Genomic DNA, 25970 nt, shown 5'->3' on the forward strand with positions numbered 1-25970 from the left:
GTTGTAGAATGTTTATTTGATCCATTTTCGGTAGTAGATAGGGATTATAGCAGTAGTAGTACATTTATGCCGTTGCAAAATCGTCTTTTCGTTGCGTCTCCTGTGCCGCGCGCGCACACCGGACACCAGTCGCGATGTCTAACAACCCCCACACTCGGAAGCCTCAGCCTTCACACATCCCCCCGGGGGTTGAGGAAAAGAGCGGAGGGAAGGGTGAGCTACTGGTCACGAGACATACGCGTACACCAGCAGCCTGTCCAGCCTGTCTGAAAACTTGCCGTTTTCCCGTTCACCTTCTTTTGCTGCTTGCTTCACTTCTACGTATGTTCCCTGTTCTGAATCTTTGCTCTTCGCGCGGTCCTTTCGTCCGCTCCCATCTGATCGACAGCTCGTCCGAGTCACGAGAGTCTCACGATCCGTCAGTCAGTCAGAAGGTGCCCGCGCGGCGGCCCTGGTGCGCTAGGTGTGGCCCTTTTCCGCTTGTGTGCCCATTTGTGTGGACATTTCTCGTTCGCACCCTCCGCGGATAAGTACAAAGTTAAACGCCAAACAACGAGAGACAAATAAATTAGACAAAACGTTAGATTGATTTTCCCAAAAATAAATACACTAATATGAAAGACCACAAAAAATAATTGGCTGAACTCTAGAGAGCGTAAACACCGCGAACGGGAAGCTAAAAACCCTGATGGAAGGAACGCGCGACTCTGCGCGATGCTGGAGAACGCTGCTGTACTCTCGTAGACCATCCTCCCCTTCCTTTTTCTATGTCTTTCGACAATACTGAGTGCCACTTTTGGTTTTGTTTTCCTTCTAAACTCGATACGACAAGAGGTATATATAGATCGGGCCCCGTGTGCGCCCTTCCGCGACGAACGTATGTATACTTCGTCCTTCCACAGCACAGATCGATCGCGCGTTTTGGCCGTTATTAGAAATGGAAAATTGGTGGTTGATGTTGGCCCCGGTTCCGGTCACTACCCGGGGGGAGGATGAAAGAGTTACCGAAGACCGCGCACCGGAGCTGTTCTGCTGTTCTGCGGGGTTTCGGGCAACGTGCAGCATAAGATGGGTTGCACGCGCTCGCGCTTACGGATAACGGAGCGCTGTTAAAGTGTTGTTAAACGCAACGTCTGGTATTACTTATTACTTATCTTTCACACTCTCTCTGTCAAACGCTCGCTCACGCTCCCGGTATCTATTTTATGTCTTATTGTGGTGATAATTAAAACTCTCTGCACACTCTGCCCGTTGCTAAATGCCATCTGGGAACAGAAAAGGCATCAAAATCCGGCCAAACATCAAATTAGCAGATTGAAGTAACCTTTCCTTTCTGCGTCAGTCTCGTCAGTTTCGTGTGTCCGTGTTGCATCACTGTAGCAGTTATTATGTTGGTTGGGTGGTGGGGGGCGGATCGTTCTGGTAACCGAATGGGTGCCCCGAATTTCTTTTTCTTTCTCTCTCTCTGTTTACCGCTAACCCTGTCGCTTTCATTCTTTCTCTCTCTCCCTTTTCCCTGACGGTCTGTCTTTCATCCGTTCTGCCTGGAATCTGGTATATCGTGAATGTGTTCGTTCGTTCGTAACATCCCTTTGGCCGTCACGTCGCTTTCGTCTTCGATTTTCTTCCGTGTTTTGCATCACAAGGAGCATCACAAGGCCAAGAGTCGTTGTGCCCTGGGTTCTGCGTTGGAGATGGTTAGTATAAAATGTATAATAATGTCACACATTGCCTTAGGCAGTACGCGGCGTTATAGCCACCGACCCCCCCCCCGTCCGCACGCAAGGGGCCTTTATTTGATTTGGAATTGCTCCGAACTAACACTGACCGCGCTTCCCGCTTGCGCTTGTGCCGCTGTGTGACTTGTTTAATTTTCAATTTTGATTTTCGATGTTTTTTTTTTCCTTTTTGGATCTTAGTGGCTATCCGCAACCCGAGTGGCTACCACCGAATGGCGTGTTGCGTGTTGTGTGTGGGTGTTGTCGTATGCACTTTTGAAGCGGCAAAAATTTACGATCAATTACTACGACGACGACGACAGCTAGTCTTTCTCGATTTCAGCTGTGACGGACATACTCCTCGGTAGGCAATAAGACACTAACGTCAGCTTTCTGGCCCACGCCTATTTCTTTTGTATGTAGAGTGTTTGCTTTGCAGATTTCATCCTATGTCTAGCGCGATGGAGGCGCCATACGCCTCCGCTACCACACACTGCCAGTTTGGTAGAAGTGTAAAAATATTCGATTTATTATGAAAATCTTAGCTGGTATCAAATGCGTTCACGCGTGGTGAAGAGAGTAGAAAACCTGACGGTGGTGTAGTGGCCGGTCAACGCTCCGCGCTGACCACACACACACGCACACCAACCGCACTCAATGCTGCTGTGTTTGCCAAACAAACTCCCACGCATCGTTCCCTTCGCACTACGAATATCAACAGTTTACAGTTTTTTTTTCTTTTTATAGTTGTGTCAACGTTATTGTGTGTTTATGAGGAGTTGTTTTTGCTTTTCGTACAATTTCTTTAACGCCAAGCGCTAGGAATGCGCCCTTGATCGCGCGCCTTGGTCAGAGAGCGATCGCGGCCTGAAATTGAAGGTCCTCGCTCAATCTCATCATTATACATATGCTGGACCTGGTCGAACAAGCCCTTTAACAGCCACCCCTAAATAGCCTACTAAATTTCGGAACCGAAAGGACTAACTCCTTCGTTCTGTCGCTTCTATTGCTCCTGGACGATAACTTTCGTTGGCTCTAGAATGATCTCTATTGCGTGGTTTGGCCAACAGCAACCGTGTTTTGCATTGGTTCGTGGTTACTCGGTCGTCATATCGGTGGGTCGTGATGAAGGAGACCAGAGACCAGACGGTCGTATGAAAAAAGGAACAAAAAAAACGGATAAAGGATGACGCTTCGCGGGCACTGCGCGGCAATGGTTTGGGATGAACCGAGTGAGAACAAATAGACATGAACACAAGCACGCACACGTACACAACGCGAGCGCTGCAACTAACTTTAAGGGGTGCTGCTGGAAGGGTGGTTCGTATCTTGATGGAAGCTTCCTAGTGGTTTACGGCCCTTATACGTTGCCCGGAGTGTAGGGGTGGGTGCGATGGACTGGGTGGCCTTCGCTTGTGATGATGACGCTGCTGGTGGTGAAGTACCGTTGTTGCTCAACAACGACGCACTACTACTGTATGTGATCTTTTGCTTGCTTGCTTGCTGCTGTTGTTGTTGCTGCTGCTGCTGCTAGTACTGCTGAATAGGTAAAATTATGCCTTGCTTTGCTTGCCTTTGCGCGCTCCGCTCCCCCCGCTCACTATCTCTCTGGGCAGGCGAAAGAAGTAGTAGTATGGTATTGGTTTTGCGCGCACCACTTATGCACGCTTCTCTTCTTCGATTGTTTCACGCGTCGGTAGCGGGTTCTTCTCAAGCGTTTCGGCGTGCTTCAAGCGCGACGTGTCGAACGATTCGATGCCCTCAATGAAGCGTTTCACACCTTTCTCCGCTTGGATGGCTGAAAGACAGAAAACGGAACAGGAACAGGATTAGAGCAGCAAAATGAGCACGCTGCGCGGTATGTCTGTCGTGCCGTGCGCGGTTCAATGAGCACAGTTCAACCACCGCCAGAAGACTATGTGTCATTGTTAGCAACCACAACGGAGGCCAACCGTACTGAGAGAGTACGCCACGAACTCAAATCATCGGCACACGGGCACGATATACTAGAGCGAAAAGCCGCCCTCCAACCCGGCTAGAGACTGGAACAGGCTAATAGGCTGACACACCGAGTTTGACTCTGCAAAGATGGCCCCACACAAGTTCGGAACTCCAGGGAAGTCGCAAAAAGAGACACGAGACTCGAGCCACGTAGTACGCCTCGCGTCTTGCTGTTGAGCAAGTTCGCCAAAACCAATCCAAAAGTGCGCTCGGATGGGGCACACTCAAAGTAAAACACAAACACACACACACACACACACGAAGAGATAATTAGACTTACCTTCCTGGTCCGGGAGTGGATTTTTTTCGCACGTTTCGGCGTGTTTCAGCTGCGAGGCGTCGAACGATTCGATGCCCTCGAACACGCTGCGCTGGGCGCGCTCACTCTGGACGTCGGCTGCCGTTGGCAGCGGGTTCTTCTCTTGCGTGGCCGCCTTGGTGAGCGTTTCCGGGCGGAAGGATTCGAGCTCGCTCTTAAAGTCGGCCCCGACACGTGGGTACTCGGCGGCGGCGGCGGCGCTGTTGGTTTCCTGTTGGTTTGCGGAGGCCATTGCTGCTGCTACTGGGTTGGTGGATAGTTCGTGTGGAGGGTTATAGGCGACGGTTCGTTGATTGCTGGCTGGCTGGCTGGCTCTTCACCTATTCTACAGGTTGCTTCTTCACAGCTCGCTTTCCACTCGCAACGGTGAGGTGGTGCGTGTAAGATATGTATTTGGCTTCAGTCTGAAAGAATAAAATGAAAATACAGCCTTCGATCAGCAAAGGATCAACGCAGAACACAGAGAACAAACCAATCGGCACTGGACTGGCTCTATCCGGGGCGAGCTGAGCGGAACGAGTGATTGATCGAGCAAACAAGAGGCGTGATTTAAAACGCGAGAGACGTGTGCGCGGCCCGATTGCGCTGCGGCGTGGCTGGCTTCTCGAAAGAAAGGGTTCGCGGATCGAGTAGCCGGTGGGTTCGCGAAGCAATGCGCGAAGTGCGCGAGCGACGCAGGGACGCTAGCCAAGAAAGGTAGGCCGCCGCCGCTGGACGTGGAAGGTTCATCGCTCAAATTGGGTAGAACAGCATTCAGTCGTCTAACTCCCCACCCCCCACGGCTGACCGTCCGTGCGCTCGTACAGCGAATTCATAACGACGACGACGACGACGACGGCCATGGTTCTAAGTCTTCTCGTCGTGCGTGAGTCGATCGCTTCCCAGCCCCCAGAGGCGCGCGCACCAACCAAAGGAGCAGCAGCCACCACCACCAACAAGGCCTAGCACACGTTTGGCGTGCGAGACACCCGTCGTCCTCTGCTCTGCCTCTACTTGCCACTGTCCTACATTTCCTACATAGGCCGCGCTCCAAGCTCTCACTCTCTCTCTTCCGAGCCGAGGGAATAAAACGGCAATGATGCATGGCTGCTGCTAATAAGGCAATGAGGAACGCTTCTGGGGTTTCCAAAAGGGTCCCGAAGCGCAAGGTGAAACGCAATAGTGACGGCGCTGGCGCGGTTGTAGGCCTCGACTCGACCCTCCTTGATTTATTCCATTTACGGTCACAGCTCGTGTCTCGGACTCGGCGATCAGCGGCGGCCGGCCGAGCGGCCGAGAGAAACCGAGAAAAGGGTAGTAACATTGAGTGAGTGAAAGAGCGAGAAAGAGAGATACTGGTATCTCGTCCATTATCACAAATTCCTCTTGACCAACATCATCATCATCATCATCATCGATCGTGTGTTAAGTCGTCGCCATCTACGCTTCCTCAGGGTCATCCTTAAATTGCGCATTCACATAGTTTGCGCGCCTTCTGCTGCCAAACTAGGGGGCCAGATTCGGAGCCTACCCGATGGCCCGAGTGGGGTGGCTGGCACAGCACCAGCCGGCCGGCCGGTGTTGCCAGTTCCAGATGCTTGCTTGCTGTTCGCGTTTCGGTGCTTGCTTCGACATTCGACGGAAGATGCGCTGAGCGGAGCCACAAAAAAGTTGCCGAGGGGGTGGGGGGAACATTCACAAGCGAATCGACTCGCGCCCAAATCCCGCTGATCGTGCGAAAGGTCAAACTGTCCAATGAAACTCCGACATCAGACCGATTGTTGGACCCGTCCGAGCGTAAAGTATCTACTGTGGCGGCAATGCAGACGACATCTGGTGACATCTGGAGGGCATCAGCCGGGGGTGCCTTACACGCACAGCTATGGGGCTCCCGGGTTCCCTGGGAGAGGAGCCGCCTTGGCGGCTGGCCGTCGAAGAGCCTTGATTGGAATATCTTGCGCCCAACAAACCGGAGAGTTGCGGAGTGAAAACGGCGTGTGCGTGTCTCTGTGTGTGCGTGAGGATTTCTTTCTTTCGCCACAGAACAGAACTAAACAAGTAGTTCATGGAGAATATAACCAAAAACAAAAAAAATTGGGCAGATGGTGGTGTCTACCACCCCGCCCCACATGGGGCGCTGGAGAAAGGCAAAGTTAGAAAAGTAGGCTGCGCAACCATTCCTGTCCATATAGGTGCCCGGGCGCGGACTTCGGACGTCCGTCGTTCCTCGGTTTTGTGAGTTCGGTCGATGGTTGGCTTCAAAAGCCCTGTACTTGAAAAGATGGAGCTTTTGAACCTGGTTGCTTTTCTGCCCTAAACGAACACCACGACGACGGCTGGAGGAGTTATGGGTGCCACACTTTGGCACCTCACCTTGGTCGCTTGCTGTGGAAGTAGTAAAGCCCAATCCGATAGTCGCCTCCGATCACTCTCGATTGAAGCTATGTTCGACTGTTTCCGGGTACTCTCGGGCTCGGTTGTTGCTCCCCAAATGTCGAGTCGTCGAGGCCACGGCCTACTACTAGCGCTTTCGCGCATGGTCCGGTACAGAGGGCATGGTCAGAGGGCTTAGGAATTGAGCAGCTCTCGACTGCGCAGCTCACAGGGAACGGGGCACATACGCAACATTGATTTCACCCGTAGAAATGATTCCGAATGTGCTGAGCTAGGCGCGACCAAAGAAACCACCAAGAAAGATAGGGCGAGAAGAAAACAGCACCGCACCGCCTGAAGGCCGCCTTTACGGGAAGCATTATAAATGTGCACCCGCGGCATCTTTTCGCTGGATGAGTAATCCAAAAAATAAAAAAATAAAAACCGTCCCGGGCTTTCACGCTATGCCACCGTTTTTTTGTTGGCGGCCACCAAGTGAGTGAGTAGCGCAGAAAAAAAAGCTAAACCTACCTACTAAATATTGCAAAATATAACACGACGTTTTCGGGCTCGGACGTGTCCGGTGTTTCTGTGTAAACCCCCCCCCTTGGAGGCCAACCCAGCGGGGTATCGGGTACCTTGGGCCGTAGCCTTTGAGGGGTTTTAGCCGGGGTTTTGGCCAGTGCAATTCTCGTTCCCGCGGCTCTGTGTGGCACACAATTTTCGCCCAACGCATTTTTAATAACATCCAGCCCTGGTTCAGGATATACCAGTGCCCCTCCCCCCCCCCCTCCCCCCTCTCTTCTAGTGGCACAAAATGGTTAGAGGCAGGTGTTGTTTTATTACGGGGCGAAACCAGTGGACCGTGTACAACCGGGAGTGTGGAAGAAACAACCCCGGATTGGTTTGCTCGCACGTATATATTGGACGAGATAGTGCTGACCGGGGGGTGCTGACTTACGGGCCCGGCGGGCTACACACACCGTGGTCCGACACAAAAAAAAAGGTCAGCAGAAGAAGCAGTTAATGCCATTTTGCAGTTCGCTCGAATGTAACACACACACGCTTCCGAACGGGACTCGAAGAAGTCGAACGTTGAGTTGAGTTCATTCTGGAGGTACGCCCGGCTCAATGTGAATTGTTTCAAATAGTGGCAGCAGCAGAGTACGCCGAGTTCGCCCATCGACGACACGACGACCCTCCGCTCCACCCGAGCGGGCAGCACCGTAACGTGACCATAATTGGATATTGCCGGTTTATGGTCACCGCCAAGGCTCTCGCGATTTTCATTACCATAAATGGGAGCAGAAGGAAAATATAGCGGGCGTGAAAAAGAGAAGGGCGTTAAAGGAACAAGAAAAGGAAGAAGAGGTATGAGGGGGATGGGATGGGCGGGGGGGCGACGAAAGATCTCACCCGAATCGCCTCGAGACCAATTGGGCACCGAGGGCAATGCAACCGTAAACTTTTGAACTGTGTGCACGGTGACAAACGCGTATCGCAAACCATCGGACGGGTCCTTCGCGGTGTCCTTCGCAGGTCCGCGCCATCTAGAGAGCCACCACGAGAGGAACCTCGAGATACACAGCACAGCAACAGCCAAACAGTACTGGAGGGAACTTTTGGACGATATCCAGAGTGTCGATCCAGACGATTGGTCTCGACCCAGGGACCAAGTCTCGAACGTGGTACCGGTAGGTGTTGTGGCATTATTCATTGCTTACGACGAGAGTTCCAAGAAACCATTCTGGGTCCATCCGTCCTCCCCACATGAAGAAGAGTTACGGTCCGATTCTGGTCCGGGTGTTCAGCATTCGTCACACACCCATCAGAGGCGGGGTTCATTCCCCGGCAACGGGTACAAAGCCGTTTCCCAAGGCCAAGAACCACTGGGGGTCTGGAACTGTTGCGAACCGGAGACGGAGACCTACAAAACCACAAAAAGCCGCTTTTATACGTTATCCATCACGCCAGTAGCAGTGAGTCGGCACGGTTCCGGCACAAAGAGGTTCCAATCATTCCCCGAGGACTGATGATGACACATCCCTGCCATGCCTGCATGCCTGCACGCCTGCACGCCTGCATACTGGCGATGCACTCTACGTCTCGCTTCCGCCATCGGTATGCATATCCCCGCGGTCGACTCATTCCGACGTGCGCTTATGTGTGTGTGTGTGCTAGTGCAGCACGGAGCCTAGCCAACGCCCTAGTCACCCCCCCCGCCGGGTGATGTTGCTACTTTGAACCGTTCCCCACATTCGGCAACATGTGTGTACCGTCGCGGTTCCCCCACAGCCCCCAAAAAACCCCACAACATGTGTGTGTGTGTGTGAGAGAGAGTAATGTGCATATGAATGAAATGAATTCGAAAAAAGGAAGCACAACAAAACCAGAAGGAAGAAAGCATTCGGACAGTCGGGTGGCTGGCTGACGAGAACCCTGCTGCCCGCCCCCCACAAAACCCCTGACCGGAAGTGCAGGCTTAGAGGTGGGTGGAAGGGGTAAGGAAGAGAGAGAGAACGAGAGGAGGAGAGGGTGGTTCGGGTCACTGGTTGGTCGGTCATCGATCACCACGGTATCACGGTAATCGAACCGAAAAGCGGCCAACGGAGCGCGTCCACTTTTACACACACCCGTATGACCACACCCCGACCCGACCCCGAGTGTGTGCGGAAGGTGCGGAACACCCTTCCACACGGGACCGGCCGGGCGCAACCATGCAGTGCAGCAATTCACTTTCTTCTTCCAGTCGTCTCCGCAGTCGTCTCCGCAGTCGTCTCCGTGCGCCGTTTCTGGTCGATTCCAGAGTGTGGCGAACCCCCTTGTATGTGTGTGTGTGTGTGCGCGCGATGGCCACCGGATGATGATTCACCAACAGCAGCAACTCTTCTTCGCGCTTCGCTTCGGCCTTCAGCAGCCCCACCGAGTTGGCAGGCACTTAACTCGGGTGAGGCACAGGCACGGGGGCCCATATCTCAGATTGAGGATTGAGCCAGCCAGCCAAGCGCCAAGGAAAGGCTTGTGAGGGAGCGAGCCAGACTATACCCCTTTCGCGCTTTCCAGCGAGCGCGTGTATGGGTGTGTTGCAACCTCGCTGTCATTGCGGTCGGTCGCCGGGGTTCTTGTTCTTCCTGCGTGTTGTGTTGCTATTGGACTTGGCATCTGCATCTTCTACGCTGCAAATGAGGGCGGCCATACAGAGAGAGAGCGTCGGAACCCTAACTAAAATAAATCAAAAAAAATACACCGGCGGCCTGGGGCTTGGTGAAATGATCGTAGGTGCGTTCCATTAAAGCACACACACACGCGGCACACGGACGAATCTGGACCCCGTTGGAGGACCGCCGGCCTGACCTGGGTGGACTGACCGGCAAAACATTTCGCACAGCACACAACTCACACACAGCCGCGGCCTACGGGACGGATATCCGACGGATTTAGCTGAAGCCAAATCCGCCGGTAGAAAGTACCGTGGTCAGAGCGACTGTGTGTGTGTGTATTGTGCCGGCCTGAATACGCACACAAACACACACACACCCACGCACGACTTTGCGGCACACTCTCTGGCCGAGGCCGGGGCTGGCTCAACAAAAATTTGGCCAAAAAATGGATAACAATTTATGACTTGCCCGTGTCTGCCGCGGTCCCCATCTCCAGCGAGATACCCGGGGGGGCCGTTGCCGAACGGGAGGGGGGGTCAGTGATAAGAGGTGAGCGCGTTGTTGTGATAGTCACCTTCGTGAGTTTGGCATTACGGACGGCACCCCACGGAACAGAGCGAGCCCTCTCACGGGGGTGGGGGGTAAACAATGGCGCATCCTTGTCGGTAGTGTTTTAGTAGTGTACGGTACCGGTTATCTCGAAGCCGGTGGTCCCAGAAAGGTAACCACCCCCGTCCCCCGGGAAGCGTGAGAACCGGCAGATCGGTATCGGTACACACATCGGTGCGGGTAGTTCGGGGGGGTTGCGAGACGATTTGGGATTTGCGATTTAGGAAACGGAAGGATGCACAGCACAAAACGCACGCACGCACGCACTCTGGGACTGGGAGAATGGTTTGACGCAACTGGTAACGCCCGTCCCGGAGCGTTCTTCTTGTCAAGAACAAAGGCAGAGGCAGAAAATAAACCGAGTAAAAAAAACAACAAATGTTGAGCACTCACTTTACACGGTAACAAAGTCAACAAAATGGTTGAAAGTTGCGACGGCTGCGACTACTGCAATTGCTGATGCTGCTGCTGCTGCTGCTGCTGCTGTTGAACCGTCTCGATCGGAAGCACAATTGCAAAAGGATAGACGCACCGGCCGACCGCTCAATACATAGCGTGCGGCCGGCCGAACACACACACAAAACCCTCCACGCACACACAGAGCCGCTGCCGCGCGGTGCCGTTTGGTTGGAGTGCAACGTACTGGAAGAAGGGATCGGAACTCGGCGACGGACCGGACCGGGGCGGCGGCCGGTGTGCGTTGGCGCCCGCACTAGTGTTGGTGTGGTGCGGGCTGCTGCTGCTGCTGGTTGTCGCTCCTCGCCGTCTTTGTCGGCGCTGGAGAGAAGAGGGCGCCGCCGCCGCCGCCTACCACCAGCACCACCAGCGTCACGGCGTCCCAAAAAGTCATTGTTTGCGGCGCGCGGCCCCAATGCTCGGCCCCCTCGGCGAAAGGCACCAACCCTTTCCCCGGCGCAACCCACGCCCAGGCCCAGCTCCCAAAATCCCCGCGATTGGTGCCACCGAAATTCGCATTTCGATTGAGGCGGCGGCCCCTTGCAAGTGTGTGCGTGTGGCTGTCGGCGGGCATTGTATCGGAAATGCATGTAATTGCTTTTTTACTGTTTTATTTGCGTCTTTTAATGCTGCAGAAGCCTCGAAGCTGGACGATTGCAGATGGGCGATATCGATAGAATATCAACACTCTGAATCTTGTTTCCAAGCCGACTCGAAAAAGCAGCAGATCGAGTCGCCAGCAGCAGCGCGGATCGTACGCGTGCCACCGGGACGAAAGTAAGAGAAAAAGAGAGATAGAGCGAGAAAGAGAGAGACGGAGAGCGACAAGTTCTCGTTCATTCACGAGTCGAGGGGCCGTTTTCGTGGTCTCAATAGTGGCCCGCTTCTTGTCGCTTACCTTTGCCGACTGCTGCTGCTCGGAGTGTCTTTCTGGTATGGGGCCTATGCGCTACGAGAGAAAGTTACGTCCCAACGTAACCGTGGGCATTTGATCCGCACCGTGCCATCTCACGAAACCCACCCAAGGAGCCACGAGCTTTCGCATCGCCGGCGCGCGCCGACAGCGCTGACACATGGACACGGACACTGCATTCGCCCGTTATAAGGTCGACGAATTTTCGAGCAAATCGAACCAAATTCGGTAGGTGGGAGTTTTTGGGAAGGGAAAATATTCTGACGAATGTTTGGCTCCATACCAAATCTAGGTTCATTTCATTTAACTCGGTCAGTTTTCAAGCAATTTGAGCCTAATTCAGCTGATGTGAATTTTGACATGTATCCGACGGGAAGCGGGAAGGCGTCCCCAGCGTCTGAAATCGAAGAGCAACGGGAAGTGAGAAGGGAACCCGATCAGATACGTCACCAGGAAGTCCGATCCTCTGAAACGCCGGATAATTGAGAAGTGAGGATGAAATGAGGCGTGGCGACGCGCGCCGGTAACAGCTAGTCTCTGCATAAATTTAAACATGCATTAAACAGTTAAACTTTACGTCAAAATTCGTTTTTCTCTTGTCCGAACGTTGTCTTCGTTAACTCCCGCTTCCCATGTTCCATCAAACACAAAGTTTTGTGAGCAATGATTATCTTTTATTGTACAGGTTCAAACAAATGCTATTGGTTCTTCTTGTGAATTTTCCAATGATATGATAGTGTCTGTCGTGAATGGAACGTTTTTGTATAGAGTTTTTGTGATTCTTCAACACTGACGAAAGCGCAAATTTTGAAGGGCAATGCGGACACTGTTTGTATTCGTCCTTCTTGTGAATTTTCTTATGTTCTGTCAGATTGCTTGAACACCTGAATGTTTGATTACATATTTCACACGCATAAGGCTTTTCGCCGGTATGAGAGCGAATGTGAATCTTCAGCTTGCTTGGATGAATACAAGTTGCGGCACAATGTGGGCAGCGGTGCTTTTTCTTATTGCGATGGCCGATGGTTGTTATCCTGTTCATTGACATCTTCATTCTCTAATTTGATCGCAATTGGATTTTCCTCTGCTTCGAACAAATCATCAGCTTGGTTGCCACAATATTCGTGTGTCCCATTTGCTTGACGAGCCGTACAACTCCTCTGAATCAAGGGCAAATCATGCGCTCCTATATGTGCGGTGACTTCAGTTTTGATTAACAATTGTGTGCCAACCGTTTCTTCAGCAGGGTGGCCAAGATGGTCTTTACTGATGTCTGCCTCGTTCTTCACTGTGTTTTGCTTTTCGGTAAATCCATTAACCAATGCAATGTTCTCGTTGCATCGCCAGCGAAACGTATACATTTTATCCAAGCGCGATTCGCATTTCGTGCACAAAAACGTTGGAACTCCAGGTAATATATCGGCCTGTAAAAATAAAAGTCTCATAGAACAGTCCTTGTGGAACAGGCTAAGATGTCGTAACAATCGTCCTACCTGAAAACCGGTACAATCGAAGAGTTTCTGAAGCTTATATTGTCCGGTTTCGTCATTCGGTAGGGGATCTAAATCCTCACACGTCGACAAGCCCCATCGGCATTTTTTGGGGGTTCTGGAAAATAATGTGCTGTAATACCTTTCAATACACATCAAACACCAACTTACTCAACATCATTCTCTTTCTTGATAAATGCCGAAGCTTCCATTTTGACTGTAATCGTCTATCGTGCAGAGATTTCGTAACTTCTTTCGCCGTACGCTGTTCGCTGTTCGCTGTTCGGGTTTGTTCACTATTCTGCGGTACCTTTTGACAGTCTCTAACTTTGACAGCGCGCTAAAATTTCGTTGACACAGGAACTCACAGGCAGTTTGACAGATAGTCACGAAGTCACTCAATCTTGGCAATTTAAAATATACAGCAACTTCTACAGGCGTGGCGGGTAGAGCAACGTTTGGAAGTTGAGGCTGCAGCTGCGACAGGATAAGTTAGCCACGTTTGCACAACTTATTAGGCGAACACTTTGTTAACCGTTTGTTGTTAACCGTTTGTTGTTAACCTCTTTGTTTACCTTCGTTAACCGTTTGTTCCTTATTAACCGGCTGTGCAGAGCAAGAGCGGAATTGCGACCGACTGACAGCTCCTTGTAGCGGAGCTGAAATTGTTTATACGCTTATATCCGCGGCTTGTGAACGTGTGTAGCATAAGTAAATATGTACTATGTAAATACTAAATAAAGGGCGACGATGCATCGGTCGGGGGGGAGTAACAGGATGTTTCCCGCATCGGGAAAATAAAAAATAAAAAAAAGAAGATTACTCTAATTTACAGGTTGTACAAAGAGCCGGATGGTTTGGGCCAGATCTGTCAGCGAAATTTCAATAACGTTTTTCGTCCTCACCAACATAGCTACGTAGTGGTGTGTTGTACACGCGATGTCATTTTGCAGCAGCGCGTGTGCTTCATTTTTTGTACATGGATTTGTCACGGTCATGCAGTAGTGTTGGTAACGACGGAAGCATTTGTTTACATCTCGAGGCATTTGATGGAATTAATTAATGCTTTTTTAACGTACCTGGCCCCAAGTCAGCCTGCTTTTGTGTAACCTGTATATTTACAGTAACCTTAGTTAATCCCGTACAAAATAGGACCATGCTCGCCAATTCGGCGGTGGTGTTGTGACGTTTTGTTTCAACAAACCAGGTAGCACTTCTTACGAACGTTGTTATATAGGACTTTTACTGTATCGTCCGTGAACGAGATCTTTGAATGCCGTCGACAGGAAGATAAAGGGGAAACTATTCACTCTTGGTGTCGATGTGTTTTGCCCTCCACAGTGCGTTGGTGCATTCCATGGTGTGTGCCAATTACGTAGCCATCGCATCCAGCGGCTGCGGCACGGATATAATTCAAAACACACTGCAGAACGTGGAACTTGCGGCAGGCGGTGCGTGGAACGGTGCCTGATGAGTGGTTGGCAGTGTGCCCCAAGTACTGCAAGATAAGATGCGCAAAACATGGATCAAGCGCGACAACATCTACTATAAACCATTCTACAAGCAGAAGCTCAAACTCACGCTCATCAGCGTGCTCATGCTGGGCGTACTGTTTTTCGTCTATCAGCTGGTGTACATTAGTCAGTTGTTACCGTCGGGGTCGACCCTGGCCAGCCAGATGCGCATTCCGCTCAAAGCTCTTAGTAATGATGATAATCCCGTTGCTTCGCCAGAACTGGGCCGGGTAGACGGGACGTCCAGCAGACAGCGAGCGGGCGGCGGCAGTGACGATCGGCGGGACTGGGCCAACGGGACGGTCTCCAACCACCGAACAAGCGCCACGGGGAATAGCAACCAGTTTGCGTATGTCGAACGAATAGGAAACTATGAGCGGTTGATCCTGCGGTAGGTATCATTGGATATGATTTGGCTAATTGATGATCGCTCATTGATCTCCGCTTCGCTTCTTTTCTCCTAACCAGCGGTATCCGACTGCGTGATCTCGATCGCTACACGGAACTGCCGAGCGGCAAATTTCGGTGCCTGAAATCGGGGCGCGAAATCGTGTGGGAGCGGGTGAATGACGATTACTGCGACTGCACGGAGGATGGAAGCGATGAACCTGGCACCAATGCTTGCGAACGGGGAAAGTTCTACTGTCGCTTCCAGAAGCGCCACAGTACTGGCCGGGGGACGGACGTATCGATACCGAGCAGTTGGGTGAACGACGGTGTTTGTGATTGCTGTGATGGTTCCGACGAGTGGCTGCTTACGATGGCCGAGCCCTCGAGTGGCCCTTGCATCAACACCTGTAAGCATACATATTTCCTCTAGGAGTTTCTTGCTCCGAAGGACAACTCTGTGCCGAATGCTGGGAGCCCAATGGGAACCGTTCACACTTCGGTGTTCGGCGTTTGTCTCACGGCGGAGGATAAGCGACGTACATTCGGCGAAGGAAAATAAATCTCCATTCCGTTTCGAGAAAGTAATACTTAGCGAGTTTTGCGACGTTGCACCAGCATGCTATACGAGTCAGGTAAATGTTAGGTTAAACTGCAGTTTCAAATTTAACCATTCTTTTTTAGTTCATATTCTGTTGTATAAATCCTTTTAACGTAATGCGAAAATGCAGCCCGGCAGCACGCGCTTGCGAAGTTGCATCAGACTGGTTCCGGATAGCGACCGGATAGCGACCGGATACATATCGAGATCGGATGTATCAAAGAGAATCGTACAGACAAACTACCATATACAGCCAAACTTTCTTCTAGCATTGTTCGAGGACGTTTCGATGGCGTTCGGTTCGTTTCTAACAATATTCCCTAAGGAGAGATACGTCCTTTGCATATCAAACCACAACGAGTAGCTGATTCTCATTTATTATGTTCGTAATGAAACCCTATTATGAGATTTTAAATAAGACTATTTTCTTAAAAAAATTAGGCGTTTAGAATAAACGGCTTACATACATATACAAGTCCTAGAATTCCATTTATTGTTGCAAGGTCCAGTGGTTGAAACACCTAGGCTTCCCTGAATTTCCTATCACTACTAATGGTCGTCGTCCCATGTTTGGTGAATAAGAGCCCTACCGCCGATACCCGCCTTCACGAGATAATTAACGATAATGGTTAGAGATTCATCAAATTTGCATCTGCTATGATTGTAAGTAACAAACTCTCGCGAAAGGGCATCCATAAAATCTCGTTGGTGTCCCCAGATGACGCTACTTTCAAGCACCAATGCTTTTGGATACCAATCGAGTCTGCTCATCTTTAAACGGACTCCCTGAAAAAAGAACGGGTACAATAGTTGTACAAACAGGTCATCAGGAAGTCACTGCAACTATTAAACGAAAAATCAACTACGAGCGAGACATGAGGCGCTCCAAAACCACGTATTAGAAAATGTGCCCAAACACTCAAGACTTCTGGCTGGATACTTCGAAAGATGTGGCTGGTTCGACGCTGAGTGAAGAGATGTGACCGAACAGAAAAACATTGCGTTCAAAGCAATGATACATGGGCGCAGAACAAGCGTAGAGGACAGAGCTTACCAAGAGCTCAGAAGGAAACAAGCTCACAAGAATAAGAACCGATTGTCGAATTCAAAATAGCGCTGCGAGGATCAGTACACCTTTTGCCCGCCGCACCTAGCCTCCCCAACAACCGGGCTGGATGTTGTTGTTATTATCATTTGAGAGATTCTGAGCATGAAGCTTCTTTTATCTCATGGCATGGCTGGCAGATGCTGGGGTTGAGAATCAGAAAAGACCACGATTGCGACCACAGATTGTGTGCGTGCAGCGCTCGAGAGAGAGAGAGAGAGTCCGACTTTGTAGCTTGCCTTGTCGCGCACATTCACGGCTAGCAAAAACATCGAAAAAAACATCGATTGTGTGTTGCGGATGTGAACAGCGTAGTAATTCGCCTAGAAGAACCGCAATCTGCCGGGGTTGGGTTGGTGTCTCGGGAAGCGACTAGAGTTCGGGCGCACGCCATCAGAGGGCGCACAGTAGTAGGAACCGAATGCTTTTCCATGCAAGTTTCACTCGTACAATTTCCTGCACACAAGCGCGGTGCAGCGTTTGAATCGGTGCCTTGCGACCGTTGGGATAACGGAATCACCCCGCCCCCAGTAGCGCAGTGCGCTTTAGTTTCTCCTGATTGTAGAGCCCGCTGACACGCGTTGTATTACATAATACTGTTTTTCGTTTTATTTATCGATAAACCATCAATAGGGGAAACATTATTTTATTACTAGGAAACTGCCCGGCTGCCGCCTGGGTCTGCGTCTGAAGGGTGGTAGTACGGGACAAGGGCAAGATGTGATGTTCTGTTCGCGCCTGGGAGTCGTTTGCCGCGACCTGCAGGCGTGAGATTGCCGATTAATACAAACATCGTTCTTCATCGACTTGATCGCGGCCGTCGCTGCTCGACTTGGCAACGACTTGGCAACGACTTGGCAACTCTTTTCACGCCGTTTGCGTACACTTTACTCTCGAAGTCTTTCTGCATACGACGAAGGTGCGGGCGACAATGCTTCCGTTAGCCGCTAATTCTGGAATATCGTCCATGGGGAATCTACCACCACTGCTTTCCTCCCGGGAGGAGTTTCGAGCTTGGGGCTGGCGAGGCGAGGACACGGAAATGCACGCACTAATCTCGCTACAGTCGCCAGTGTGCCATCCGCTCAGTTTGGTGGTGCCAACCAGGATCGCTCACTCGCAATGTTCATTTTGCTTCCGTTTTTGTTTATTTTACTATTTGTTTTTCGCTGCGCTGCGCTGCGTTTATTGGTTGCTGAGCCAAAGAGTTTAGCCCGCAGCACCAGTTGCACTTGCCCACCAATGTTCGCCCTTACGATCAGGTTGTTCGGTTCGCGGACATCCTACGTTTCTACACAACAAATACACGAATCAAACTAATTATGTTTATAGCTTTTTTTTTCTTTTCCTTTTTCGTCTTCTCCTGTCATCTTGCCACCCCCTTCGGTTCATTTCAGTTCAATATGTCGTCGCTGTGTGATCGTGTGATCGTCACAACCCGCAACAACTGAATTCGACACACGGGCCGCAGTGTGTGTGTGTGTTGGGGGTAGAGCGGGGGAAAGGCGGGGGTTGGTTTTGCAGATTATCGGCAGCTGCTCAATTGTGCATGTGTATATGTACATAAACCGTACGATTACTAAAAGCAAAACACATGTCAGCCCCCAGCGCCCCTGTTTCTTTAGAAAGACCGCCGCGGACACGCCGACCGTTGGCCCCCTAAATCCTTCAGCAAAACATAAACGACGACTGCCAGCATCATTTCTTCGAAAATGAAGAACGAGTCGCCGTAACTGGCCAAGCGGAGCAGCGATCCAAACACTAGATGGACGACGACCAGTGCAACGGGCTGTTGCACTCTCGTGTCGTGTTTATGTTTTTATTGCTTTTAACCCGGGTATGGTTGGCCGGGGCCCTGCACTAGGCGGTCGTCCTCAAGGACTTTCAAAAGAAAAACGGGCGTGTTGCGGTCTCCACTATCTTAACGGAAAGCTACTGCTTCCAACCCTGCTGAACCGGAAGTGGGGAGCTCAAGTGGTGTGCGTGTGTGTTTCCGAGTGGTGGACTGGAAAACACACACACACACACACACACACACAACGAATTGCGCTACGAAATAGGGCCAGCTAGAGAGCTGGACTTCTCTGCTTTCTTTGTTACTGGTTTCTTCGTCCTTTCTGGGGCCTAGTAACCGCCGGTCGCTTGTCAGCCGAGTTCCTCCCCTTCCGCATACGGCCCATACCCTAGCGGCCTCGTAGCCTCGGGTGGTGGTGCCTGCGTTTCGGCACCGTCCAGGAAGTCGATCGAGGCACCGATGCCGATGGCCGCCGCCGCCAGGGAGACCTGCGAGAACACGACGCTCGCCGCCGCTGCCGCCGCCGCCGCCGCCGTCGCTGCCGTCTGGCTTCAGTAGGGCCGCCAGACGGAGTTGCCGTTGTCGGCCGTCTGCCCGATCTGGCCCGGCCCCCCGGGCGGCATCCCGACGCGGCCGACGACCCCGGCGGCTCCGCCCAGCACTCGGTGGCCGGTCTCGTCGAGGGCACCGCGTGCCATCGCCCCACAGTTGCCGATCAGCGACAGGTCCGGTTGGCCGCCGCCTCCTCCTCCGCCACCGTGACCACCGATCAGGTTCGTGCCGCCGCCGCCGCCACCGCCGTTGCCGCCAGTTTGGTGGTGGTGATGGTGGTGGTGGTGGTGCCGGTGTGAGGCGGCTGCTGCCGCCACCGCCACCGCCTGGTTGCTGCTCGCAGTCAGGTGATCCATCACGCTCTGCAGCTCGCCGACGTGCATGGCGGCCGCTGCGGCCGTAGCCGCCACGGCGGCTGTCGCGCTGTGGTGCGCGGGGCTACCGGTGGCGGCGACCGCGGCGGCGGCTGCCGCAGAGGCCGCCCCGTGCGGGGACTGGATGTGGTGGTGGTGGTGGTTGACCGAGTGGCCGAAGCCGCCCACCGACTGGTTGGCCGCCGTGTAGAGCTGCGAGTAGAGCAGGCTGGCGGGCAGTACGGGGTAGAGGGACGAGCCGTTGCAGCTGCTGGTCCCGTTCGACCCGCCGCCGTAGTTGCACCCGTTCGAGCCGCCCCCGCCACCGCCGCCGCCGCCCCCGTTCGAGCCGCCGCCCTGGTTCATCACGATGCTGGAGAAGTTCTGATTGTGGCCCCCTCCGCTTCCAACTCCTCCGGCTCCTCCGCCACCCCCTCGTCCACTTCCTCCCCCGCCACCTCCTCCACCCCCTCCTCCACCATCGCCTCCACCACCGCCTCCGCCTCCTGTGCCACCGCCGTTACCTCCTCCGCCTGCCGAGCCGCCGGCGGTGGTGGAGGATGGACCACTGCCGCCACTGCCGCCGCCGCCGCCGCCACCTCCGCCGCCACCGAGGTTGGGCGTGTTGGACGAGAGGATATCGTCCTGGACGGGGGATTCGGCCTGCGACGAGTCACTCAGGCTCCGGGGGCCGCTCTGGCTGCTGGTCAGGCCGTACGCGTCCGGGTGCTGGGTGTTGGTGCTGGCGGTCTGCGCGTACCGCGGTACGATCAAGCCGTTGGAGAGTTGCGTCGGGATGTGGGGCGTCAGCCCGTTGACATTGTTACCGCCAGGGCCGCCGCCGCCGCCGCCTCCGCCACTGTTACCGTTGCTGGAGTTGACACTGACACTATTGCCCATGATGTTGCTCTGCACCATGTGGTTGGTGGCCTGCTGCGTCGCCCCGACCAGGCTGCTCAGGTGTTGGTCCAGGTCAGCCGCCGTCGAATCCGGGAGCACTGTGCGTCCGAAGCGGGGAACGAAGCGTTAGCGAAAAACTGTACCCAGCGGACCTTCAACTACGGGGGTGGTCCATATAAGATATTTACCGAATAAATGATCAACCATCGCAAAATATTAAGCCGTTTTCGGTTTTATAGCCAAATGAAAAAGACCACCCTTGACATATGGCATACAAGTATACTTACTGGCAACGCAGTCGCGAGCCGAAACGGAGAACTCCTGGCCAGTGTTCTGTTCGCCCGAGTTGCAGGTGAAACCGAGCGCGTGGTTGTTGAACTGGGAGGCCGTCGGAGTGGTGCAGGACGTCAGATACGGCGAGTAGGGCCCGGTCGAGCTGTAGCTCCAGTGGGAGTTGGTCGAGCTCAGCCCAAACTGAGACATGTCTGCAAAAGCACGAGAAAGAAAGCAACGTTCTGTTGTGTGTCTGCTTGTGTGTGTGGGTGTGTGTGTGTGAACAATGCACCCCGTACGCCACGCAATATGAACCCTCGCTAATGTCGTCGTTCCGGTCCCCCCCGACAACCCACGCACATTAGCACGCTAGCGATTCTGTGTCCCAGAATATCTGACCTCGCCCACTGGCACTTTTTATGGAGAAAAGCAGAATTAAAGGTATCTAATTAAACCCAACTCTGAACCTCGGCTTTGTAGGCTAACGTCAAACGTAAAACGTCAAACTTCGTTCTGGAAATTGTAAACAAACAGTAGTAAAAACTTTGCCACTTTGCCGAAACGGGACGCTCTGTGGTTGCAGAAAATTGTGAAATATAAAAAACTTATTTCCAAAGTGGTGAGTCTTCAACTCAAACTGTATGTAGTATGAAGACAAACAAACAAGCTGCCAAAACCTCAATTTGTGGATTAATTCGAGAAGCGGGCTTGCCATCAACTCGCCATCGTTTTCAACATTTGAGCATTCCACGCATTTCTTGAAGGCGAACGTTACGTAAAGATCTTGCCATGAAACCGCGACAAAGTTCGATTGGGCGGAAGTAGCAACCTTTCAAATAAATGTTCAAGCGTCGTAAAATATTAAGTCGTTTTCTTTTTATAACCAAATGAAATTCCAATGTGCCACCCTGTACTACTTCTGGCTCGTCCGTAGATCATTCGTGTGGTTTCGGTGCAAAAGCACATCAGTTCGAACCCTGACCCACAGTCACTATGGCGCATACGGTGTTCCGAGTTTAGCGCATCCGAGTCATTTTGTGAATGTGATTAAATTATGAAGGATATAACCATATTTAGAAGAGTGGACCCTGGGATCCAACGAGGATGTTTGGCCGCAAACATTAATTAGTATACGTAATCCACCTGAACGTTTTTAGAGTCGTGCATCGTGTATAGCCGTCGTCGGTGTAACCATGAAGGGTATGTCTCACTTAGCCTAAACATATTGGCTTACTCTACCTACGGTAGCATCATCGCTTAGGAATACAGATCAGGTTTATGATGTTTGAGGTACGTTAGGACCGTAATCGGCAAACACCGAGGGGCAAAAATTGTCTTGCCACCTCGTACCCATGCTCCGCCTTCGAGTCGTCACATACTTAACCGTTGGTATTACTACAAACGGACACGATACCACCATGGATCCTACATAAACATCCGCAGCGGGTTCTATCCAAGTACCAGTAAGTACCATTAACCAATCCCCACAGGTTTACCGATCTCGCGCTACCAATTTAGTTTTCTAAATCTAATTTAAAAAAATGATATCAAACTGAAGGAAGTCTGTCTTTGAAGCTCAATCAGAGCGAAACCTACAGAAATCAAATCGGAATAAATGTAAAAAAATGAATATATTTCTTTTCTTGCGTTTCTTTCGAACACACGTAAATTTCATGGCCTTATGGAGACGGCTGAGCGACAGACTATGATCACAGTGGAACTATTACTAAATAAAAAACGTCATTCAAGTGCCCTCGTGAAAAGTTTCGTAATTTTTCTGTTCCCTTGTTTAGCCCGCTGACTGGTACTGGCACTATCTGATGCATTGGAACCTACCTAATAAGCAGTGACGATTTTTAAATTACTTGCTGCCATAAATGCTTGAGTAGGGAAGTGAACTAACACCATTTTTGTTGTACTACCTGGAGGTCAATTAATATATTGGTGGGCTTCCAACAAATTAGAATTTCACAACACTAGATAAACGGAATTATTAACTGATTAACTGTAACTGTTTCGTTGTTACCTGTCATTTTTATTATTATTGCTGAATATCGTAAAGTTCCAGAACTGCAAAGACATGATTTAACAATTATTGAAATAGTTCGACTCAATCACAATGATTCCATAATCGAAGGCGTCTGCTGCAACGCCAAAAGATACGTTATACAACCACCATCCGAAATAAAGATACTAGTATGGAATGCAATTTACTGATAACCAAATTTCCCCACCTTGTTATGGGAAAAGAATGCAATAGCATAGTAGTGCCTGAACGCTCAAATCCTCCAATTACTCAAATCTGATTGTGGGTCAGATGTTAGTACCTCAAAGAGAAATTTCGCCCTTATATTTCCATATTGTGGCATGTATTTTGAAAACAAAAACTTTACATAAGGGGAAATTCATACCAAAAAGCCTTCAAACAACATACAACATTATAAGTCTTTCCGTATCTGCATGGAATTGACCAAAACCATTATTTGCTGCAGCCGCCCACACAAGTGAAATCGGAATTTGCACCGTGGTATCTATATTTATGATCAGATTTTCTTATGTTTAGCTTAGCCTTCTCAGCTGCCTTACACCAAATCGGGAATAGGAAATCCAGCATGTCGAACGAGGCACAATACCATCATAGAAGAGAATCCTTCGTGGACTGTCTGAATGCATGAGCAGGAGATCAGTGATCGCCGTCAGTGAGTTTCTTTCGGAACTGATTAGGCCCCGTCGGTAGCCGAGTCTGTGGTCACATTGCTGACGCGTGGAGCAAAGTGTTTCCCTAGAAGAGGACAGTTTGACAAAAACCTGAATGCCGACAGATACGTATCACAATTCTCGAAGACTACCGAGTGCATAAAACTTCGCAGATGCCAGTTCCGGGTCTTTGCGTTTGTAAACGCAAAGTCCAAACTGTACATGCAAAGGAAGGTTTTCTAGATTCGGAATTGCTGGTCAAATTTAAAACCATGTATTAAACCCAAGTACAACCCGAGTCTCGACCACAACATGTGTTCGGAATAGCGGAGCGGAGAAAGTATTGAGCATGTGGTGAAACACCGTAATCGACGTCTTCATCACCACGCAATGACAAGCAATTGTTAGTGGGGAGCTACAAGCAGTCTACAAAGATACACTACAATGCTCTCACCTCAGACACTAAAGAAGAAACTGACTGAACTGGTGCATGAAATGAGTCAGTGAATTACCAAACCTGTAAAATGTACAAGTAATAAGGTGTTATTGGTCGGCGTCATCCGTAACACCTGGCAAAGTGCAACTACAAATGATTTGCGATGCAAGCGAAAATGGGATGGCGGCAGTTGCATACTCCACCTCCAGGTGTCAGCGATTCGGTATCGTGTGCGATAGTGGGATCCAAGACAAGAGCCACCCTCAAATAAGATTGGCATCGATTTCAAGTCTAGAGTTTCAACGTGCGCTAATAAGAAATCATTTCGCCAGGAGGAACATCGAGCATTGGCACTGCATAGAGGATCAACTGTCGCATCCTATGGATCCAAATTCACAAAATGTAATGAGTTGGCTGGACATCGGATCATCGACGCTAGGGTCATTTGGTCGCGATGCGCGATTGGAGAGATTGTTGAAGTAATGAGCCCGAGCTAAAATGAGTAATGAGGATGGTACAAACGAAGCTGCGATGCTTCGATCGTTCGAGGCAATGGTTTCCAGATTCCGATTATTTACCGAGGACATTCGAAGAACCGACTCTGACAAACGATATGAGAAAGGTATGATCAATATACTAGGACATGAATGGCAACGGACCAATGTTACTCTTCTGGTAGGTTCTCTATACACCAGGTGTACTAACCAAAGAGAACGAACGCAAGCACTGTCCACAGAGGGAAACTTAGGGAAACTAAGTTTGACTAGGCCGGCGATCAGAATTCCATTCTGGACTCAAACAAACTGCTGCTCTGAAGGCGGTCTGGAGAGAGTAAACCTGTAATTGCTCGTTGTCGGTGAAGGTCTTACATCGAGAGAGAAACCGAATGAAGCAATTTCACAGTGGATCGTTTGGGCATAGGTCCATGACTTGACTCTGGTATGGAGTGATATGCCGTATCTCTGACAGGAGGAGCTCATTGTTGCGGGAAGCAGCGAGTATCGCTGACTGGTAGTGTATGTTTGAGTACCGTGCTAGCTGGAGTACCGACAGGATTAGTTGGAGGGTTGGAGTCCTTCTAGTGTCAATAATGACAACTGGAGCTTCAAACCTCCAGGCGGCGTCATCTTTGGCACGGACCGGAAGGTGAGTCCTCAAAAGGCTCGTGAGCGCCGAAGCCACGATGGTTCCCGAAAGGTGCCTGGCCTAGGCCTCTATCACTACCAATCCGGCGAGTCCGTTAACCGTCCGACGCTACAATCACAAGACACAATACTATGACAAGTTAATTATTTCAAACCCAAAAACTTTCAAACTATCACCACCGGCTGATCGCACGCCTTTCGCACGATGTTTTTCCTGGGGCTGGCGATGGATACTGCGATGCGGAATGGGGGATGTGGATATTTGTGGAGTGCAATATTTGCACCGGTGCATTAACAACTGCCACTTCGTCCCCCCCCCCCCCCCCCCGCCGCACTGATCCTGTCGGAGGTTTCTATCGCGTGGTCACCGCTCGGTAACCGCTCGAGGCGGTCGAGGAGGCGGGTCGGAAGGGGTGGGGGGGCAGGGCGTTTTAGTGCCCCTTTCCCGTCCCGCCCCTTAGCCCACCGTCACCAGCGCATTGCGGCAAAAACGCATACGGGTGTGGTTTCCGCAACGGCCCTTTTGTCTATTATTAGGCGTGTGCATTACATACATTTAGGCGTCGCGGATGTGGAGGGCATTAATTGCGAATCGTTTCGCAATTTTGTCGACGATGAGGTATACAGTAAATGGAAAGAGCACAGGGAACTATGTTCCTCATCCCATCCCATCCCATCCGCTCCACCTCCACCGGTCCATCGTTAGCCTCGGGGCACTGCAACACAACCAGCTACGGCACAATCGCGCCTATAGCCTTTAGCTGTGTGTCGCGCGCGGGTTGTGTGCAAGTGCACACAACATAAAACGGCGCACGGAGCGCGTTGCGAAAGAGTTGTATCTTATCGCTAGGTGTTGCAAACAAAAGTGGTACTAAGGTTGACCCTTGGCCCGGGGGGGCGGCATGCCAACCTGTCCTGTTGCCAAGTGTCGTGTAGAGCGCCCGTTCCCGTGGGGCGGATTCCTACGACCACCCTCCAATCCAACCACCGCCCGTACACTTTTCGGTGACGCAGACGAGAACGTGTATACGTGGAATGTGAGTAGTTTCCCCCGAATTTGTGCATCACCTTGCCTAAACACTCGAGAAAACGTAGTGTGCGCAGGTATGTGGGGGGCCAAGAGAGACAAAGAGAGAGAATATACATATAAATATATATTTATATATATCTATATATATATATTAATGCATATA

General features: G+C 51.2%; 3 protein-coding genes across 5 annotated transcripts; 1 reads left to right on the forward strand and 2 right to left on the reverse strand.

Moving 5' to 3' along the window:
- Window positions 1-5: 5 nt before the first annotated feature.
- LOC128270956 (thymosin beta) lies at window positions 6-10671 on the reverse strand. 2 transcript variants are annotated; one of them, XM_053008389.1, is made up of 3 exons: window positions 10554-10671; window positions 4000-4442; window positions 6-3516 (listed from the first exon to the last, which is right to left on the reverse strand). In XM_053008389.1, exons 2-3 carry the CDS (start codon window positions 4268-4270, stop codon window positions 3377-3379), a joined length of 411 nt encoding a protein of 136 aa, XP_052864349.1. In that variant the 5' UTR covers window positions 4271-4442; window positions 10554-10671; the 3' UTR covers window positions 6-3376. The 2 variants fall into 2 exon arrangements, with proteins under 2 accessions (XP_052864349.1, XP_052864356.1); XM_053008396.1 differs by lacking the exon at window positions 10554-10671 and adding an exon at window positions 4511-4585.
- A 3434-nt stretch (window positions 10672-14105) lies between these two features.
- LOC128267691 (uncharacterized) lies at window positions 14106-15921 on the forward strand. Of its 2 annotated transcripts, none has more exons than XM_053004584.1 (3): window positions 14106-14226; window positions 14361-14924; window positions 15002-15921. In XM_053004584.1, exons 2-3 carry the CDS (start codon window positions 14530-14532, stop codon window positions 15351-15353), a joined length of 747 nt encoding a protein of 248 aa, XP_052860544.1. In that variant the 5' UTR covers window positions 14106-14226; window positions 14361-14529; the 3' UTR covers window positions 15354-15921. The 2 variants fall into 2 exon arrangements, with proteins under 2 accessions (XP_052860544.1, XP_052860551.1); XM_053004591.1 differs by lacking the exon at window positions 14106-14226 and having other exon boundaries at window positions 14301-14659; window positions 14753-14924.
- Window positions 15922-18972: 3051 nt separating this feature from the next.
- LOC128270345 (uncharacterized) lies at window positions 18973-20709 on the reverse strand. The gene is made up of 2 exons (XM_053007748.1): window positions 20514-20709; window positions 18973-20324 (listed from the first exon to the last, which is right to left on the reverse strand). The coding sequence occupies exons 1-2, from the start codon at window positions 20707-20709 to the stop codon at window positions 18973-18975; spliced, it is 1548 nt and encodes a 515-aa protein (XP_052863708.1).
- Between the last annotated feature and the right edge of the window lie 5261 nt (window positions 20710-25970).

This window comes from Anopheles cruzii, chromosome X (genome assembly GCF_943734635.1).
Source record: "Anopheles cruzii chromosome X, idAnoCruzAS_RS32_06, whole genome shotgun sequence".
Classification (NCBI taxonomy): domain Eukaryota; kingdom Metazoa; phylum Arthropoda; class Insecta; order Diptera; family Culicidae; genus Anopheles; species Anopheles cruzii.

Bases quoted from the DNA above. Each gene is read 5' to 3' on its own strand.
- LOC128270956 (XM_053008389.1), bottom strand. From the start codon at position 4,270: ATGGCCTCCGCAAACCAACAGGAAACCAACAGCGCCGCCGCCGCCGCC. The intron at 3,517-3,999 runs GTAAGTCTAATT...TCTGTCTTTCAG, and splicing joins TCCACTCCCGGACCAGGAAG to CCATCCAAGCGGAGAAAGGT.
- LOC128267691 (XM_053004584.1), top strand. From the start codon at position 14,530: ATGCGCAAAACATGGATCAAGCGCGACAACATCTACTATAAACCATTC. The intron at 14,925-15,001 runs GTAGGTATCATT...TCTCCTAACCAG, and splicing joins TATGAGCGGTTGATCCTGCG to CGGTATCCGACTGCGTGATC.
- LOC128270345 (XM_053007748.1), bottom strand. From the start codon at position 20,709: ATGTCTCAGTTTGGGCTGAGCTCGACCAACTCCCACTGGAGCTACAGC. The intron at 20,325-20,513 runs GTAAGTATACTT...TCGGACGCACAG, and splicing joins GGCTCGCGACTGCGTTGCCA to TGCTCCCGGATTCGACGGCG.